Genomic DNA, 11,750 nt, shown 5'->3' with positions numbered 1-11,750 from the left:
TTCAGAATTAAAGTTCAACTGTCAACAATAAACCTCCTATAGAAACACAGTCAGGTCAGTGTGTTGCTGAACGGGTCATGCATACATACATGTAGGTAATTGATGTTCTTGTCCGTTCGTCACTGCTTCTCTGCAGGCTCTCTACCAGAGTTGGGTGTTGGATTCTTGTAGAAACATCCTCGCTATCCTGGAGGACTATTCATCCTTGAAACCTCCCATTGACCACTTGTGTGAGCTGCTCCCTCGCCTCCAGGCTCGCTACTATTCTATTGCTTCCTCCTCTAAGGTGACTAGCTATTTACTATCAGGATTAAGATTCCAAGGATAGACTTCTTTTAAGACCTGAGAAAATGTTTTCTGAGAATTACAGTAACTCTCCCTGGCTCTGTAGGTTCATCCCAACAGCATCCACATCTGTGCTGTAGTCGTGGAGTATGAGACAAAGACTGGCCGCACCAACAAGGGAGTTGCCACCAACTGGCTGAAAAACAAACTGGTCACAGACAACGGCCACAAGTCCACTGTTCCCATGTACATCCGAAAGTCCCAGTTCCGTCTTCCATTCAAAGCCACCAACCCAGTGATCAGTGATCGGTCCCCGGGACGGGGATCGCTCCCTTCATGGGCTTCATCCAAGAGAGGGGCTGGTTCAAACAGCAAGGTACCTACAGTACACGCGCACACACACCGAGTGCCGTTTGTCTGTCCATCACAACCTGACCTTGTTCACCACTGCATGCACAAACAAACAAAGTTCTCATAATGAAAGTAAACATCGAGGCAGTGGCAGTCACTAAACTCTGAGGTGTTTTTTTTTTTTTTTTTTGCTCCCCAGAGTGCCTCGCAAACAATCAGATTTTATATCTGAATAATGATCCAAAAGATCAGAGTTGAAAGGTTTAAAGAACAGGTCTGGGCTGTTCAGATTTGTGTCAAAAGGTGAATCAGATACGAGCGCAGGAATCAGGTTTGAGCAACTTCAGCTGCAATTCTAACATAGCTAAGACATGTAAGAGTGTATACAGAGCAAATGAGAGAGAACCAGTGTTTCTCACAAAACTTGTTTTTTTGCTGCGGGGACAGACAATTTCTTGATCAGTAATAAAAACCCAACTTGGATGTTCAGCACATACAAAATAACTGAAGTCAACTTTTGTTTGCTTTTTTTATTTTAAAGGAAAGGAGGTCGGCGAGACGGTGATGTTCTTTGGCTGCAGACATAAGAACGAGGATTACATCTACCAGGAGGAACTGGAGGAGGCGGAGAAGACTGGGGTTCTAACACAGCTTAAAGTGGCCTTCTCCAGAGACCAGGATCAGAAGGTACAGCTTTCTCACCTGCTGTGATTTCCAGGTTGTTTTTGTTCAGCGAACTTATCACCGCAGAATCACAGCAAGGCTAGGTGAAGAAGGTGTCAGTGCAATGGTTTAGCTTATAAAAAGTGCAAACATTGATTGTAAATATAGACTCTGTATCTGTTGGATGGTGGTTAACATGTCTGACTGTTGATGATGATATTTGAATAATTGAGATCACAGGAGTTGACCTTAATTGTAGATTTGTTTAACTTTGTCCATTTTTTTTTCCTTGTAAAAAACAAAACAAAACAACATTCAAAGAAACACATTTGAACATTTCTTTTCTCTGTATGTTTTTAAAAAATAAAGGTGTACGTGCAGCACCTCTTGAAGAAAAATAAGGAGGACATCTGGAAACTGATTCACACGGAAAACGCTCATATCTACGTCTGCGGGTAACTGACACACGCATCCAGCAAATCATGCTCTTCAGATATGATATATTTAAAAAAAAAAACACTTTTTAAAATGTATTGTTTATGTCATGGAAAAAAACTTTGGAGAATTGATCTTGCTATTTGAAGCATGTAAAATATGACCATTTGTTTTGAATCAGTAAACTAACGTTCTCTCCTAGTTGGCTAGTTAAAACGTGTTTAGAATTGTTGATGACCAGCTTTAGCTGAACAAACAGCACAAACTGGATCTAAGGGGGAAAAATACTTGACATACTAGGTGACTAGAGATTAACAGTGATCTATTTACTTGATCCAGGGATGCGAGGAACATGGCTAAAGACGTGCAGACAGCCTTCCATGAGATAGCAGAAGAGCTGGGAGAGATGACGCGCACCCAAGCCACGGACTACATCAAGAAACTCATGACCAAGGGACGCTACTCGCAAGATGTCTGGAGCTAAAGAGCCTCTGACTCTGCTTTAGTGTCACTACTCGAGTGGTTGTTTTAAATTTTTCTATTTTTTACTATATGTCTTGTATTATCAGGACTGAATATAAAAACCATTAAACATGTGTTCATCACCCTGGTTCATGAGAGCTTCAGGTAGCATAAGATGATGAGGCAAACCCTACCTCCGCTGGTTGTGTTAATTAAACCCGTTTGGTAATTTCCCCAGCATTACCTGTGTACGATATGTTAGATGTCAGGACCACCAGCCTGTGACTGCTGGGGTCCATCAACAGTTACTTCAACTGGTTTCAGCTAGCGTCGCTGATATGAGTCGATGAGTTTGTGATATTGAGTATTTGACTGCAACTCGAGGTGCTTGCAGGTCAGATATAGGAACCCACATTTATGGAAATTCCACAATTATGAAAGCTGACTTTAAACTTGTTCATATGAAGTTTTCGATTTAATTCATTCGTAAATAAACGAGTCATCGTTGTTACTGTGCAGCTTCGCAAAAAAAGATGAGTGGAAGGCAAATGTGTTCAGTGTGCCGGGGGCACTGCTTCAGATCATATACTCCCTATGTGGGAATGCAAATTTATGACAAAAAGGTATAAATCTCATTGAATTTGATTGACAGGTTGTGGGGCTGGAAACAAAGCCGATGACATTGTGATGAATATTAAACGGTGCTTTCTTAAGTTCCTTTTGGATGTGATCAGGTGCTGCTTTTACAGTACTTAAAATGCATTGAAATGTTTAAAGAAGGTGAACAAAACTCTTGAGGACACTGTGGGTGTATCTTGCATCATGCTGTAGGTTCTACCATGTTTACCTCATTGTTTTGACTAGGGATTTTGCCTCTTATGCAGAAGTTTCTGTTTTCTTGACCTTATCAGTAAACTCTTGAGAGGCATAACAAAGTGATGCAAAGGGTGGAAGATCATTCTTGGTAAAAAAAAACAACAACAAAAAAACAAACACAAGCTGATGTATGTCCAGTCTCTCCAAAAACCTGTCATTTAACATGATGCATCTATAATCTGATGGGTTTTTTTTGTTTTTTTTTTATGTTCACAAATGTGAAATGTCGGCCTTAAGACCAGATCTGAGGGTCATTTACTTTATGCATCAGTCATGAACTGTCATGCAGCTGTAACACTTGGGGCACATGACACCCATCTGTCTGATATATTCTTTTTCAATCTTATTTTGTCCAATCACATATGCATCACTACCCAGAGAAAAGCACTAGTGTCTCATATGCCAGTAGTTAAGAGTGAAAATGAAAGTTAAAGGAGCTCCAGGGACGAGTGAACCTGAAGCCTGTGCCTTTTGTAACAATGCCTTATGTTTTGAGTTAGCATTTAAACGATGATTCACTACCGTTTAACAGTTGTCTATATCTCATGCTTACATTTTAATGAAAAGTAATTTTACATGGTTCTGTCACTTTTATATTCATTCCACTTTATAATGTAACTATTCAACTTCATCAAGACATGCCTTTTGAAATGAATAAAATTGAAATAATCTGTAAATGTGACTGTGTTATTAATCATGGCTCACTCAACTACCAGGTTAATTTACAAAAGGTGGCCTTTATGAGGCATCAATTGGAAATGTTCAGGTGTAGTTTAGTTAACACTAGATGTGAATGTAAAATCAGTATTACTGAGTATATGCAGCAATCTATTTACTAATTTCACCTTGTTTTTGTCATATCTGACTTGTCTTTCTTGTTCATTTAATATATTTTGTTTATCATACCAGTGACTATTGAGGTCTGTTAAAAGAAACAGAACTTGAAGAGCAAACAGACCACAAGTGAGATTTTAAGATGTATTACAAAAAAAGAATGACGCTTATTTACCTCAGACAGAAAAAGGTTTGAGACTTTGGGAGTTAAAATTAGACTGTAAATGTAAAAATAAACCCCGTTTGTTTTTAGGAGTACCCCTCTGAAACAGCAGGTGGCGACACAATAGCTATGAGCACGAGCAGCCCTTAAAAAGGCAGAAGAAGAAGCAGCATTAAGGGAAGTACCGCAGTGTGTCAGGCTCAATGCAGCGGAGCTGCGTAGATGTTAACAAGGGCTTTTATCTAATCTGAAGATATACACTTAACTGTTCTTTTTAAACTATATTATACTTCATGTGAAAAGATGGCCACTGGTAAGTCAGGATGCCCTTTGTTTGTTGTTTGGAATGCGTTTGCATTGTTTTCTGTGCATAATGAAAAGTGGGACGATTAGCATGTTAGCTAAACAAGCGGAGATACCGCGAGGCCTGCAGGGCTCCGTCTATTTCATGAAGTTCATCTTTTTAATGGACAAGCCGCCGGATGGTGTTTACACATACATGTTATTAATCGAATAGTTTATATTGAAGTCTATTAACCATTACAGTGATGAATCGGCACATCAGCAGTCACACTGTTTATTAAGATAAATGTAAAAATACCCGGATGAGCAGGCCGTTTTCGCAGCGAGCTAACTCTTTGTCTCGAGGCTACCCGGAAACCTCGTCTTATCCGGTAACACACATTTCATAACAAATGTCCTCACCTGAAAGCTGTTTTTAAGTACACCGTGCCGACGATGAGGTGGCATTCTGTATGTTATGATAGCTTGTTTTCATGTCAAGATTTAGCCACAGCAACAAAGTCGACCGCCATTTTTAGCAGGTTAGCGTGGTGACGGGCCTGTGCGCGTGAGGCTGCCCTCCTTCACTAACACCCTTTGATTTTTACCATCTAGCTGCTGCTCATTTAAACGCTATGATTCTGTGCCCACCTTAGATTTAACATTTTATGTTTTCTCTTTCAGATTCAGGCTACGGTGGCTCTCAAAGGTAAAAATAAGATTTTAATCACAGTAGATGCGTGTATATCTATACTGTTACAAAAGTAACCTGAACATGTTTGCTTGTTTTTCCCTTGTGTCTGCAGCTATGGATCATACAGCGGTCCTCCGGGTGGACAGGTAAAATTACTCTCATAGGTCTTTAAAGCCGGTCAGGTTTTGATTACATCCTATTAAACTGGTTCCTTGTGGTCTGCAGGGTTATGGGCAAGGAAATGGAGGTGGCACTTATGGGGGACAGAGTTATGGGGGCTATGGACAGCAAGCCCCAGCACAAGGTACAGTAAACACAGTTCATTTAAGATATTTGACAAGTACTTCAGACATACAGGTTGAGATTTCATTCGTTTCCGATTTTTTTTTAATTATCATTTTTTGAAGTGACTGACTGTGGCCAACTCTATTTGCCTTTCTTTGGACAGCTGTTTATAGTGGTTAAAACAACAAAATAACTACATTTAATTCAGTGATATGAAACACTGACTGCCTGAATTAAAATGGGGCACAATCGAGAGGAGCTGCTAATCATTACAGTAGAACCTGCTTGGATGTTATTATTCCAGTCAGCTAATGCACGGCTAATATAAAGCAAACATGGACAATCTACATTTCTTCAACCACAGAGGGATTTGGTTGTCAAAAGTAATTAGAGGTATTAAAGTTCATTAAACGTCAATCTGATTTTTATCTATGCACTTTTTCAGAGGGTTATGCACAGCCTCAACAACCGAGCTATGCGGGCTACGGTGGACAGGAATCCACTGGGTAAGTTGTTCATATCTACTTTGGCTGAAACTTCTCAAAATGGGACAACTGGGAATTAGTTTTGTGGGTCATTATGGTTTTCCCCTTTAGTGTGTTCTTTACATTATGATGTTGAATGTTTCACACTGGATATTGGCATTGTAAAACAACCATACAAAGGTTGTATTTTAACCGTGATTATTTCTCAAAAACACTTAAAGGTATGGAGATAAGTCGTCCTCTTATGGGCAGCAAGCTTCCTATGGCGGGCAAGCAGCTGGAGCAGGAGATAGTTATGGACAACCAAGCTCCTATGGCGGCCAAGGACAGAGCAGCCGTGGCGGCGGCGGCGGCAGCAGTTATGGAAGATGGAGTGATGGTACAACTAGTTGGATTTTTCCCCCTCTTTTTTTTGTTATGCTTATCTGTAGGCGTGTAATGCATGGTTGTATCTTTGCAGCAGGTGATGGTGGTGGTCAGGGTGGGAGGTATGGACGTGACCAAGGAGACCGTGAAGAAGGGGGAGGGGGCTTCAGAGGCCGTGGCGGCTATGATCGCGGTGGCTACGACCGCGGCGGTTACGACCGTGGCAGCAGGGGACCTCCTGGTTCGGGGTAAGTTGCGTTTTGCCACTGCCCCCAAGGTATCTCTATACACTGAATGATGAAACATGATCCAACACATCACCACTCATTGCCTATAAACTTTCCACATAGACTGTCTTCACCACTCATCTGTTCTGTGCTCCAGATATTCACACTCACATTTTTTTTTCTGAAACCGTGCCCAGTTTTTGTGGATCACATGAAACAATCACCATCCCTCTGGATCGTTCGCCATGTCTCACCGGTGTCAGATTTTTGTTATTATTATTTTTGTTCCAAAAGCGTTTTTGTAAAAGCCACATGCTGGTGTTAAATCCACACTACTGTTTAGATGAAATGGTGCCTGGTTTAGTGGCTAGACAGGAGTTAATTAATACAGGATATAGTCCTTACCAACAGGGTCGTAAGTGAACCATCGAGACGTGTTGCACCCATATTATTCCCATACACTGGTCAAGTGTAGATGTGACGCGTTTGTCTTAACAAACTCATTGGATTTATGTTTTATTTTATTCCAAAGTAGACTCAATCAAAATTCAAACATGGGCTTTCTATTAATTGTGCAAACACTGATACGTTTGTGTACAGCTTCCTGGTTCTTACGAAAAAGGTCATCAAAAAACAAAGTAACACAGGAATATCTTTCCTGCTGTATCGCTCTCCAAAAGATGCACATCTGTAACCAGCTGACGATCTTCGACTCGGGCAGCAGCTTTTAATTTGGACTTTGTTGCAAAAAGGATTTTGTGTGCTTTGAGCTTTAGGTTTTTTTTTTTTTTTGTTTTTGTTTTTTTTTTATAAAGACAAAGTTAGTTTTCATCTGTGTCTTGTGCTCTGAAGACTTTGTGGTAGTTTTTCAACAATGGGAACTCCCCTCACACGATGCCCCTTAGACCTGGAGCCACATCCTCAGCTGCTTCACATTCAGCAGGTTTCATTCAAGTGTTGTATATTTGACAATGGCGAACATGTGTGTTGTGTTAACATGGCTCTACATTTTATACTACAGGTGTACAGAGTGATTGAACTTAAACTTGGACCTCCGTTAAAGGATCTCTTAAACGCACTCAGTGGAAGATTGCTTATCAGTTGCTAAACCCCTTAACACCAATTTGACTTGCAGTGTTAATTCAAACAAAATTCAGCTGTCCTTCCAGCTCTTGGTATTGAATCTGGCCCTGTGAAACATGAACAAAATTCTTTAATCGATGACCCAGTGACTTATAAATATCTTCACTCATCTGCCTGATTGTTCAGCCAGAACTTCAAAGTCGAATGTTTATTAATCTCTAATGTCAAAGACTAACGCATTCCTCGTGTGAGACATTTCCACCATAGTCGCACACCCTGGCAGGAGTGCATACTGATGGGAATGTAGGGGAGCTTTGAGCTCTCAGTTGGGACAAAGGAAAAGCCATCATATCTCCAATTTTTCCTCTGCAGAGGTGGTGACCGTGGTGGCTACAAAAATTACGGTGGTAAGTGACGAGCATCAGAACTGTGTCGGTGGGGGAGGAAAGAACTTGAGTTAGCAAAAAAAAAAAAGGAAAGCAGAGAGGGGGTTAAAAAAAAAAAAAAAGAAGTCAGTGCAGTGAATGCCACCATTTTCATGTCCAGATCCCAAGGGACTCCACCTATTATTCTTAGCAGGATTTCTCATAAATGACTGTATGGTAAAGAACATGGAGCCTGAGATGTAAAATAATGGTACTGTTGCATGAAGACAAAGGGGATGATTGTAAATAAGAAAAGGTGCTCCCAGGACGAAGAAGGGAAAAACTCTGGTGGTTTTCATTTCTGGTGTAAGCTCAAAAAGAGAAAACGGAACACATCTGTTCTTGTTACAAGGTGTTGGTATGTGGTGCAACGGTACAAAGACACCCTTCAGAGAGCTGTAAACATCAACATTGTTTTATCAATGCATTATGATCAAGACATTTAGAGATGAAGTACATGACTGTGTGTGTATCAGTGCGGATGGGTAAAGATTCTTTGCTCAAGTGTTCTCTTCCATCCTTTCCTCTGTTTTTCAGGCTCTCCAGACTACGGCTCAAGGGATGAACCAGGTAACATCTTATTACACGAGGGGATACATGATGACCTTCATATCAAACCAATGGTTTCTGACCTCCTGTTTCCAATGATTTCTTTCACAGCTGGTGAGCAGGACAACTCTGACAACAACACCATTTTTGTCCAGGGACTCGGAGAAGACGCCACAGTCCAGGAAGTGGGCGACTTCTTCAAGCAGATTGGTATCATCAAGGTACTGACTGGACCTCGCAGCATTTCACTTCTGCTGGATTTCATCAAACAGCGTCTAGAGGTTTAGCTCAGGACAGGAACTGGACGAAAGATCCCCTGGTCCCTTTGTGTTTTAGACTCACCGTTTATTGCACACGCACAAAGTGCAAGTTTCATGCATATCATGACTTAAATGAAAGCAGACTCATGTAAACTAGAGCATCACTAACATGAACATAGGATGGGATGGGATAAATTAGTAAAAGGCAAAGTCAGGACCATAAATGTGAGTTTGCTGAAGGGATTTAAAAGATGTTACTGAGTATCTGCTGAACAAGTCACGGCCAGGTCACCTGTCTAAATGAATCATTACTGCAATATCCGCGCGCTACATCCACGATAACTGGTGCCAGTTTTGTTTGTTTTTTTATAACTAAGAGTGACCTGTGGCAGCTAACGTGCACACTTGAATGCACCGACCAGTGAAAGTGCAGCGTTTCTTATCTTTACATCCTGTTCTCTAATCAAACGCATGTTGATGTTATTTCATGAGTTGGATTCTTCCCGCCATGTTTTCCTGTTTCAACAGGCCGCGTTTAGATTTAGTTGAGAGTTGACCGTCGCTACTGTCAAACTCCAGCACTGAGCATCGTGGGTTTATTTTCTGCTTTTAGGTCAACAAGAAAACTGGAGAGCTGATGATCAACATCTACTCCGATAAGGCCACCGGACGGCCAAAGGGAGAATGTACAGTATCATTTGATGACCCGCCCTCTGCCAAAGCTGCTATTGATTGGTTTGATGGTATGGGAGTGTGTTTTCAAAGTCTCTCTTCTCACACTTTTATTTATTTTTTCTCTCCACGTTTGCTTTTTTCTGATGTGGTGTTGCCTTCTCTTTTTTTAAACTTTTTTTTCAGGCAAGGAATTTAACGGAAAACCCATCAAAGTATCATTTGCCACCCGCAGAGCAGAGTTCACACAGAGAGGAGGTGGAAGAGGGGGGCGAGGAGGTAGAGTACTGACCGATAAGTCCAGGGTAAAAATCTCAGGCAAGGTGTCAGAGCAGCAACATTTACACAACTTACTGTCTTTGTGTGTTGCTTGTAGGTTTCAGAGGTCGTGGTGGCGGTGGAGGACCTAACTTTGACATTAAGGGAGGAGACTGGCCTTGTCCAAACAGGTTTGTGCCCATCATTGATTAAAGGTTATCAAATAGGAGACTTGAATATTTGCCCTTGAAGTAAAGTGATGCATATTTAATTCACAAATGTATCCATGTGTTTTCAGCTCGTGTGGCAACATGAATTTTGCACGGCGGCAAGAGTGTAACAAATGTGGGTCACCAAAGCCCGGGGGAGGCGATGGAGGATATGGAGGTGGTAAGTATTTCCAAATGTATTTTCATACTCGGGCTGGGAATCTTTGGGTGTGTCACAATTCAAATGAGACTCCATTTTCAGTCATGATTTAAGGTCTATTTATGAATGACTACATACTCCAGGATCTGCTGCAGTCATTGTGAGACGGGCGGAATTTCTTGCTGGCCTTCCACTGAGTTAAAGAGCTATCCTTAGCAGGGCCAAAAACCTTTATGAATCCTTGAAAAATAAAGGAGCTAAATGTAATTTGGACCGACAAATGAAGTGTCATGTTTACAGGAGTCATGATGAAGAGCGTGCTTGTTATTACTGACCTGTGACGTCGACCACCTCCTGTTGTGCTGATGATTAACAAACGTGTCCCTGCAGATCGTGGAAGCAGAGGAGGTTACGGTGACAGGGGCGGTGGTTTCAGAGGTCGTGGAGGTTTCCGTGGAGGAGACCGCGGCGGCTACGGTGGAGGTGGAGGAGGAGGAGGAGGAGGAGGAGGAGGATTCGGAGGGGGGTACAAAATGGGGGCAAGGTTAGTAAAAGCTTTTTTGGATTTGAAAATGTTTACGCTTTTTGTTGCTGGTGTAGTTCACTTATATCACCAGAAGAGGGCACCACCTGCATTAGATTGGAGGAAAAAAAGCAAGAGCCCAATTTCATACTGATGTCTTCAGTATGTAGATGCCATAACAATCCGTTTAATTTTGCAGTCATCATACAGTACTGTTTCTAGAATTGAAGCCACAGCATGTTTGAAATCCTGTTTAGTCTTCTGAGGTGTGTTTGAGGATCTTTACCAGGCAACACTTGAGGGGTTTTTTTTGTTTTACAAAATATTTTACTCTTAATTGACTTCACTTAGATTTCTATTGTGTTCCCACTATCCTCTAATAGAATCCTTATATTGACCTCAAGGCTTTTCTGTCAAGAAACGTATTGCATCCTTTTATTCTTAGTTCCCCTCTTGAGTGTTTTTCAAACTTGATTTATTGTGACTCTGAAGGTGAAGTGGTGCTTTAAACAAGGGCAGACTACTTTTATTGAAAGGCAATTTTTAGATTTACAGATGATAGAGGGTCGAGCGAATGAGGAGCTGGCAAGATATTCCACCCTCGTCTGTGTCTTTGGATGATAACGGTTAATTCAATGAGAAGAGGAAACGCCAACCTGGTTAACCGTCTTTGTCCTTGTTCTGCAGAGGTGACCGCCGAGACGACAGACGAGACCGGCCATACTAAATGCTGAGAAGATAAATCCTTTCCAGCCCTGCTGTTCACCATGGAAGGAGGGATCTGTTTTTTGGGAAGGGAGCTCGACCTGACATTCAGATTTGTCTACCTTTTTTATTTTGTAGCCTGTGCAACCAAACCTTCCCTGCTCACCTGTGTGCGAGGGAGGTGTGTGTTGAGCTGCTACGAAGGAACTCTGGGGCTGATGGGCACTGTTGGCATGTGGTCAAAATGTTTTTGTTTTTTTTCCCCTGATATTTTTTTGTTTTATTTCTTTGTACATCTTTTTAATTTTCTCTCGGATTCTAGCGGCAGGTGTTTTGTGAGGTAGACTTCGCACCATTGTTTTGTATGAACAGAATAAAATGTTTTACTTGGTTCTTGCTTTTTCCCCCCCCCCCAAATGATATTAAAAACTGTGATCTTTTCCCTGTGTTTTGTGAGTTTATTTGGGATCCGTTTTGACATTCAAAGTTACATCTTTT

At 41.4% G+C, this 11,750-nt stretch overlaps 2 protein-coding genes across 2 annotated transcripts in view; both read left to right on the top strand.

Annotated features, from left to right (window-relative positions):
- porb (P450 (cytochrome) oxidoreductase b) overlaps window positions 1-3,749 on the top strand; it is a 17,050-nt gene extending 13,301 nt beyond the window's left edge. The window contains 6 exon segments of the mRNA XM_079353220.1: window positions 110-286; window positions 392-589; window positions 592-661; window positions 1,178-1,323; window positions 1,669-1,754; window positions 2,074-3,749. Of these exon segments, the coding sequence (XP_079209346.1) occupies window positions 110-286; window positions 392-589; window positions 592-661; window positions 1,178-1,323; window positions 1,669-1,754; window positions 2,074-2,218 (822 nt within the window). The 3' untranslated portion in view covers window positions 2,219-3,749.
- Window positions 3,750-4,218: 469 nt separating this feature from the next.
- Window positions 4,219-11,692, top strand: taf15 (TAF15 RNA polymerase II, TATA box binding protein (TBP)-associated factor). Its single transcript, XM_079353919.1, has 16 exons — window positions 4,219-4,382; window positions 5,036-5,060; window positions 5,158-5,191; window positions 5,271-5,349; window positions 5,776-5,836; window positions 6,037-6,194; window positions 6,276-6,429; window positions 7,864-7,898; window positions 8,454-8,486; window positions 8,577-8,686; window positions 9,339-9,468; window positions 9,584-9,665; window positions 9,772-9,846; window positions 9,954-10,045; window positions 10,415-10,568; window positions 11,235-11,692. Exons 1-16 carry the CDS (start codon window positions 4,373-4,375, stop codon window positions 11,272-11,274), a joined length of 1,272 nt encoding a protein of 423 aa, XP_079210045.1. The 5' UTR covers window positions 4,219-4,372; the 3' UTR covers window positions 11,275-11,692.
- Window positions 11,693-11,750: the final 58 nt, after the last annotated feature.

The sequence above is a fragment of the Symphodus melops genome (assembly GCF_947650265.1).
Source record: "Symphodus melops genome assembly, chromosome: 10".
Classification (NCBI taxonomy): Eukaryota; Metazoa; Chordata; class Actinopteri; order Labriformes; family Labridae; genus Symphodus; species Symphodus melops.
Note: the sequence above shows the minus strand (reverse complement) of the source record. Positions and strands in the feature narration are given on the sequence as shown.

What these genes read in the sequence shown, in the direction of transcription:
- taf15 (XM_079353919.1), top strand. An exon ending in TTATGGAAGATGGAGTGATG is followed by an intron (nt 6,195 to 6,275) that starts GTACAACTAGTT and finishes GTATCTTTGCAG; the next exon opens with CAGGTGATGGTGGTGGTCAG. An exon ending in GACTGGCCTTGTCCAAACAG is followed by an intron (nt 9,847 to 9,953) that starts GTTTGTGCCCAT and finishes ATGTGTTTTCAG; the next exon opens with CTCGTGTGGCAACATGAATT.